The 8528-nt window shown below is 37.9% G+C and overlaps 1 protein-coding gene across 1 annotated transcript in view; it reads right to left on the bottom strand.

Annotated features, from left to right (window-relative positions):
• LOC133638630 (ephrin type-A receptor 5-like) overlaps positions 1-8060 on the bottom strand; it is a 61003-nt gene extending 52943 nt beyond the window's left edge. The window contains exon 1 of the mRNA XM_062031421.1: positions 7939-8060. Within this exon, the coding sequence (XP_061887405.1) occupies positions 7939-8060 (122 nt within the window). The remainder of the gene's footprint in view (positions 1-7938) is intronic.
• Positions 8061-8528: the final 468 nt, after the last annotated feature.

Raw genomic sequence — 8528 nt, 5'->3', positions numbered from 1 at the left:
CGACGGACTCAGCTAGTGTGCAGAGGATTGTGTCTTTTAAATGAGCAAAATAGGGAGCACAATTAATTTGATGTGTCTTTTCATGTCTATGCAAAATATATTCTGATTATTAGAATGCAATACTAGGAGGAGGGCATACAAATACAATCATTTAGCAGGTCTCCAATTTGAACTTTTTAAGGTCAAGGCAAACATTATTTTCTTTCCAGGCAGGGGCTCCAAATATGTATGTAAGAATTTTGAAAGATGACACTGAACAGCCATAAGACCTAACTGCACTTTTTGTCCATATAAATAAAAATAGTGTTCATGTATGAGATCTAGGGCTGCCAATTATGTCCAAAGTAATAATTAAGATTATTGTTATCAATATTGAAATCTTGATTAGTGTTGGGGTGTGAATGTAATACCATCATGTACTTTGTAATGTCTAATAAAAAGGCTAAAGACAAATATTTGTTTTTTTAATTCTTTAATAATATCAACTTGTCAACTTTTTGTCATTACTTGATGCCTTTATCTCTATTTTTACATTTTGATAGAGCGAGGTATTTTTTAAAATAATTTAATTATTTATTTATGTTATGTACATTTAGATGATGTATCGGGACAGATCCATTAAGAGTTGGAGCAGAAATATGTCATATAGGAATTAACTATACACAATAAAACATTAACAAAATGATGTGCCACATGAATGTTTTTGAAGTAATACCATTGTGACATTAAAAACACACAAGTAATGTAAAACAAAACCTGGTGTTTACTTTTTGATAACTCAAAGCAGTTTGGCTAATAAAGATGAAGTAATAAACAAGCTTTGTTCTTGTCTAATGCCTCCTCTCAGTACAACAGTTTGGCCAATAAAGAAAAACAGGAGTGACACCTCTCACATCGAATACACAATCTTCACAGCCTGCGTTTAATTCGATGAGATGACAAAACATTTGAGCTAGTATTGATGTTATTATAACACTGATACAGTTTGCAATTAAACAAATGTCAAGTGAACATCCCAGTAAACAAACTAAAGACTTTATAAAGAAGTTGTGACAACGTTCACGACACATCACCTGCTGCTTGTTTCCTCACCTCATTAACTCTCAGTCACAGCAGCTGAAAGACGCTGTATTGAGAAAATAAAAGCAATATAAAATAGTTTTCTACTTGGCTGTATACTTTTAGTGTGGGGACAAGTGTGTTCAATATTGTCCACACCTGTCTCCATCTAAACACAGCAGTGTGCTCTCAAACGCACGCCGGAAAGAAGGGGAACACGACGTTAAACCAAACGCTTGGCTCAGTTTACTCAAAGGGGAAATCTTCGCAGCAAAGTACGTGTAGTTTGTCTGCCATGATTATCAAGCCTGACTTCGTGTTGCCTAAAGTGCATTCATAAATGATGTTGTTGTTACAATTACGTGTCTATTATTATCTCTGGGTTATACAACATGATTTTGTCCTACAAGTTTCAAAATGTTTATTTATCTGCTTACAAACAATATTCTTAACCTTGAATGAAAAGCAGCAGCATACGAAATAAATTACAAGCTATGTAAGAAACAATAAGAATATTCACTCAATTCGGTATAATACAAAATATAATAAATAGAAGGAGTTCATTTTCCACCCATTTATTTATGTTCTTGATACACCACTTGGCTTATTTTAAATTGCAAACTGTATTCTCTCGGATATTAGCCTGAACCAGATCCTCACACTGTGGTTGTTGCAGTAATTAGTCATGTCCTACTCTGCAAAAACATGCAAAGAAACCGAGATGTGACCAATCTAAGTCTAAGACTAGATGTGACCAATCTAAGTCTAAGACTAGATTTGACCAATCTAAATCTAAGACTAGACCTGACCAATCTAAGTCTAAGACTAGATGTGACCAATCTAAGTCTAAGACTACATGTGACCAATCTAAATCTAAGACTAGATGTGATTAATCTAAGTCTAAGACTACATGTGACCAATCTAAGTCTAAGACTACATGTGACCAATCTAAGTATTAGACTAGATGTGATTAATCTAAGTCTAAGACTAGATGTGACCAATATAAGTCTAAGACTAGATGTGACAAATCTAAGTCTAAGACTAGATGTGACCAATCTATCTCTAAGACTAGATGTGACCGATCTAAGTCTAAGACTAAATGTGACCAATCTACGTCTAAGACTAGATGTGACCAATTAAAGTCTAAGACTAGATCTGACCAATCTAAGTCTAAGACTAGATGTGACCAATCTAAGTCTAAGACTAGATGTGACCAATCTAAGTCGATGACTACATGTGACCAATCTAAGTCTAAGACTAGATGTGACCAATCTAAGTCTATGACTACATGTGACCAATCTAAGTCTAAGACTAGATGTGACCAATCTAAGTCTATGACAATTTGTGACTAATCTAAGTCTAACACTAGATGTGACCAATCTAAGTCTAAAACTACATGTGACCAATCTAAGTCTAAGACTAGATGTGACCAATCTAAATCTAAGACTAGATGTGACCCATCTAAGTCTAAGACTAGATCTGACCAATCTAAGTCTAAGACTAGATCTGACCAATCTAAGTCTAAGACTAGATGTGACCAATCTAAGTCTAAGACTAGATGTGACCGATCTAAGTCTAAGACTAGATGTGACCAATCTAAGTCTAAGACTAGATGTGACCAATCTAAGTCTAAGACTAGATGTGACCAATCTAAGTCTAAGACTAGATGTGACCAATCTAAGTCTAAGACTAGATGTGACCAATCTAAGTCTAAGACTAGATGTGACCAATCTAAGTCTATGACAATTTATAACTAATCTAAGTCTATGATAATTTGTGACTAATCTAAGTCTAAGACTTGATCTGATAAAGTCTACTCGGATGAGAGTAGAAACGTCTTCCAAGACAAACCAAACAGTCCAGTTGTGATGATTGAACAACCTGAGATGAACTAGAACCTTCATAGGTATATAAAAAAGTCCACATGAACTAGAACCTTCATAGGTATATAAAGAAGTCCACATGAACTAGAACCTTCATAGGTATATAAAGAAGTCCACATGAACTAGAACCTTCATAGGTATATAAAGAAGTCCACATGAAGGAGAACCTTCAAAGCTTTGAAGGAGAACCTTCATAGGTATATAAAGAAGTCCACATGAAGGAGAACCTTCAAAGCTTTGAAGGAGAACCTTCATAGGTATATAAAGAAGTCCACATGAAGGAGAACCTTCATAGGTATATAAAAAAGTCCACATGAACTAGAACCTTCATAGGTATATAAAGAAGTCCACATGAAGGAGAACCTTCATAGGTATAAAAAGAAGTCCACATCAGTGATGTTTACATGATCATTTAGTCATCATTGACTTTATGTTTGATTCTTTTTGGCTCTTTGAGGACAGTTTGTCTTTTTTTAGGATGCCTGATAAGACAACAAATAACTTCAAGTTTTGTTTTCTATTTGCATTTTCCAGCAGACACGTTTGTCTATGTGTGACATTTCTATTCAAGATCTTGCTATTTTTCTTCAATCCTTGATGGATTGTTGGTAAAATGCCAAGGATGTACCCTGCTGACACCTCCTACACACTCAGTACACAAATAACACACGTTCTTCACTTGGATGAAGATGCTTTAGCCCCGAGACCTCCTGACCTCCTGACCTCATGACCTCATGACCTCCTGACCTCCTGACCTCCTGACAACCTTCCTTCTGCAATCCAAACTTCATCTGCTTATTTGAAAACAAATAGAATCTTTAACTTTGTTCTATCTCAAAGTCAAAAATGAGCATCGTAGGTGGAATACCAGGGTGTTGACTGTGTGTGTGCATGTGTGTGTGTGTGTGTGTGTGTGTGTGTGTGTGTGTGTGCGCGTGAGTAACAGCGGGTGTGGAGGTGGTTGTGGGATGCCAGAAAGTGTTTGTCTTCTGGAGGTGTCGCCACGTAACTCTTTGCAATGTTGGTGAAAAAGAAAGCCTTGTCTGAAAAACTAATTGATGACTTTTTCTAGCTAACACAGGGGTGCCCATTACATCGACCTCAAGCTACCAGAGGTGGGTAGAGTAGCCAGAAATTGTGCTCAAGTAAGAGTACTGTGACTTTAGAGATTTATTACTCAAGGAAAAGTAAGGAGTAGTCACCCAAATATTCACTTGAGTAAAAGTAAAAAGTATGTTGTGAAAAAACTACTCAAGTACTGAGTAACTGATGAGTAACCTGTTTGTTTAATGATGACGGCAACAAATAATGCACAACAACATAAAAATAGCAACTAAAACAATAATATATTAAATAATAATACATTAAAATAAAATAAATGAAGGCAAATTGAGGCTCAGTAGGCAGAGATTACAAAGGAAAATAACAAGTTAGCCTTTACGCAAACCATAAACTGATAGGTGTGGGCTGCACCTGGGAACACACTGTGCACTTCTGATTGGTCTTTGAATGTGTGTGTGTGTGTGTGTGTGTGTGTGTGTGTGTGTGTGTGTGTGTGTGTGTGTGTGTGTGTGTGTGTGTGTGTGTGTGTGTGTGTGTGTGTGTGTGTGTGTGTGTGTGTGTGTGTGTGTGTGTGTCTTTGTCTGTCTGTCTATAAGACTGCAGTGCGTTAATAAATGTCCCCACACGATGTACATTTGACAGTGATTCATAGCAGGGAAGCTAACATCAGCCAAAATTTCTACTAACACTACTTGTGCTTGTGCTTCCTCACATTTGACGTTGAGTTCATGCAAGCTGAAATGTCCACTTGTTTGGGGAGACACATATGACAACGCATTACATAACTGTTTTTTTGGTTGTCTGAGCATTTGTGTGCCTTCTGCTCAACTTCACGTGACTTCAAGTGTTGCTAAGACCACTCTTTGTTTGGAGGGCTGTGCACCCCCCGACACTTAGACCTTTCCTTAGCCTTACAGGAGAACTCAGATACCACCTGCTCGATGTGAACGTACAAAACCGAGGGCGAAGGGCTTAGACAAGGGTAAGGGGTAGAACTGGGATTCAGTCCTAGTCCACCAGACGACTACACACCCTAAACCAGTAGTTCTCAACTGGTGGTCCATGGACATGTTTTCAGTGGATCACGGCCTTTGGCTGGTAGATGCGTCATTAGCGAATGAGTCAACTTTGGAATGTCTCTTTGAAGTGAAGAATGTGAAAGTTATTCTCAATGACGAGTCGTGAGTTTGTTCTCAGCCAGACCAATTAGAGGCTCATTTGTTTGCAGTTCATTTTTGATTGGAGCGTGACCCAATAGTGAACTTTTTGACTTTGTTTAAAACTTGATTAAATACCAAATGATTTTTTTATAATTAGCTGTAAAATATAGTCAAGAAAATGATAAATTCCTCCATAATTAGTCGGCCATTAAGGGCTGATGGTGGGCACCACAACCAGATCTGTGGTAAGCCACTGCCCTAAACTGTCGTGTGTTCAGTACACTTGTGTGCAACAAGAGCATACAAGTACACACCAACACGTGTAATAATCAGCTTTGGGGCTTGACCAGCTGGTCTCTACCGCAGTGAAGTGCTGATTACACTACAATAGGCTACTTTAGGAACTTTAGGACAACTTTGACTTCATCACATGATGTTCTTTCCCATGGGAACTAACTATATGTATTACATTTCACATTCATTGCATTACAAAATAGATTGAATCAACTTTACTTTTTTCTGAGTTAAAGAGTCAAAAGATGTTTCTCCTCTAAGTTGAAAGTAATTTCTTGATCTTGATGTATTGTTTTACTCGATGTTAGATAAGAGCCAATAGAAACTGTTTGTAAAAAAGCTTCTTCAAGTTCCCGTTAATAGCAGCTTACTTTTGCTGTAATGCGTTTCCAGCTACACTTTTTAAACTTGATCAAGCACTTTTTTCTTGTGTTTTTTTAAGCTAGTTTGGCAGCTAGCTTAGCAATTAGCTTGTTTGCGCCCGCTTGCGTTTTCTCTGTATGTAACATGCCTTGTTTCATGTCTGTGTGATCATGTTTTGTTTTAGTTATGTTCGGTTTTGTTATTTGGATTCTTTGTGCACTCTTGTTTGTTTTGTCACCATAGCGACCATTAGTTTCACCTGTTTCACGTTTTGCACTCGCGCACCTTTTTGTCAATCATGTCTATATTATTTAAGCCTATTGTTGCCAGGAAGTCAGGCTGGCGACATTACCTCTGCTCACTTCATGCCATGCTACTTCTGTACTTCCATGCTACCTTTGAAATCTATGCCATAGTTCCCTGCGTTCCAAGTCAGTTTTTGTTTATTGTTCATAGTTTTTTGCCCAAGTGCTAGTTTTGGTTTCATTAGTCAAGTTTTTGCGCGCCTTTTGTTTGTACCCTTTTGTTTGTACCCTTTTGTTTGTATTTTGTAGTTAATGTTAAAATAAAAGATGTCCTTACCTTCACACCTTGCCCGCTCCAAATTTACTTGCATCTCGAGAAAACAAACAACCCACAGTCCAAGTCTTGACACCTTGTTCAACAGTCCTCAAGTGACAGTACTAATTTTAAAAAATGAGTTTATTTGCCACAATGGAGATTATTGACCTTGAAGAATGGCTATCACCAAAATGATTCCCGAGCGCAGCCACGGCTGCTGCTGCTCACTGCTCCCCTCACCTCCCAGGGGGTGGAACAAGGGGATGGGTCAAATGCAGAGAGTCATTTCACCACACCTAGTGTGTGTGTGTGACTATCATGGGTACTTTAACTTTACCATAACTTTATATGGAGATACAGTTAGCTGCTAGCCGCCTATGTGGCAGCTATTCCTTCCAGTCAGTGGAGCATTGGAAAAAGGAATAGATGTTTACAAATATGGATTGTTCTGGGAGAAACGGAATGTAGGACCTGGTTCCTATCGATGCCTGATGCTCAATGACCAACCCTACTTAGAACACACATCTCCATCAAAGAACTCCATAGCCCAAAACTGCATTAAGGTGTAAGAGTTTGGTCCTAAGCTGTATCAGTCAAATGTCTAGACAACATTAAGAAGACGTTTGAATCTTAAATTATGAGCCTAGAAATAACATGTAAAGTGACGCTCTGAAAGTTGAAATATTTAGAGATCTTACAACTCGGAATTTGCCCAAAGGTTGTATTTCTATTTTGTCAAAAACTCAAATGATATCCTGGAACAAAAACCGAGGACCTCTGGACAAGATTAGAGAAACAGTTTGTAGACTGCAACTTGTATGCCACTTGCCAAGATTAACTATTTTATTTCTAGAAATGTCCCTCGTTTTAAGAGCTATTTACTTATTTTTAGTCCTTGACTCATCTTATTTTTAGCATGACTATGTTTTTCTATTCTAGTTTAAAACTGTTAACATTGAGAATTATTAAAAAATAAGATTTAGATTTTCCCCATAAAGACAATCTTGTTAAAATATTCTGCGACATGTTGAGGATGCCTCATTTAAGAATAACAAGTTCAATAATGCTCGTTTTCAGAATAAAATTCTTATTTCTATCCTGCTAATTTCTAGATATATGAATCTTAATTTAAAATGTCTTTTCAAGTAAAATGATCTTTTCACGCAGCTCGCTAATTTTACTACTTTTTAGTATTTTGTCCTATAATCAAGTCTTTTTATCTTGTATTTTGACAGCTTTTTATTTCAAATGTATTTTACTGTCTCTAACTATCCTCTATATAACTATACTTGACTCTATCTTGTTATCTCAGCCACAGTCGTCAAGGCAATCATTATGTTCCAGGTTTTGTTCCTCAGAAGGTGCTGGGTTTTCTTTGTATGCAATTCTAGTACAATTCTAGACCTGCCCCATGCTGTCCTCTTGTCCTACATCAAAACATCCACTTAACCTACAGTAACGAGTCCAGTAAGATTTGTAAGAACTAATGTTACAAGAGTTTATTTTCTGGACTGTGCTTTGGATGTAGCTTGCAGAGTGAAAGAGTAAGTGATCACCTGGCGAGTTCACGCTTGACTTGGCTGTGGTGGACCTTGAGCGAGCTCCTCCCCGGCAGGTCAACACTGACGTGAATTAGCAGCTGTCTTTCAAGCATGCAATGAGAGGAACATCTCGTCATGCTAGGTTGTTGACCCTCAAACTAAGTTCTGCTAAACAGACTATCTGGCCTCTATTTGAACCCCAAACATGTAACTCATGTTTTGGGCTTATAAAGACTGAAAGCTCACAAAAAAAGCTGTACAGACACACACACACACACACACACACACCCTTGGGCATGGTTAAGCCCTGCTTAGCAGCTCAGTCTAGCAGGCAGCACTGCTGATATTCTTGCTCTATTTTGGCTGCTCCCCCTTAGCATGCTGCTCCAAATCCTGCTGCTCCCCTTTCACAAATTTTATCTCCCGACTCAGGACTTACAGAATGTATACTTCATGTGAGAAGTGGTGTGTGTGTGTGTGTGTGTGTGTGTGTGTGTGTGTGTGTGTGTGTGTGTGTGTGTGTGTGTGTGTGTGTGTGTGTGTGTGTGTGTGTATGTGTGTGTGAGGCCACAGGGATGACTTATTCTCAGTGCAATCCTCATAGA

Source organism: Entelurus aequoreus, linkage group LG21, assembly GCF_033978785.1.
Source record: "Entelurus aequoreus isolate RoL-2023_Sb linkage group LG21, RoL_Eaeq_v1.1, whole genome shotgun sequence".
NCBI lineage: Eukaryota > Metazoa > Chordata > Actinopteri > Syngnathiformes > Syngnathidae > Entelurus > Entelurus aequoreus.
The sequence above is the reverse complement of the archived record's forward strand: the minus strand, read 5'-3'. Positions and strand labels throughout refer to the sequence as shown.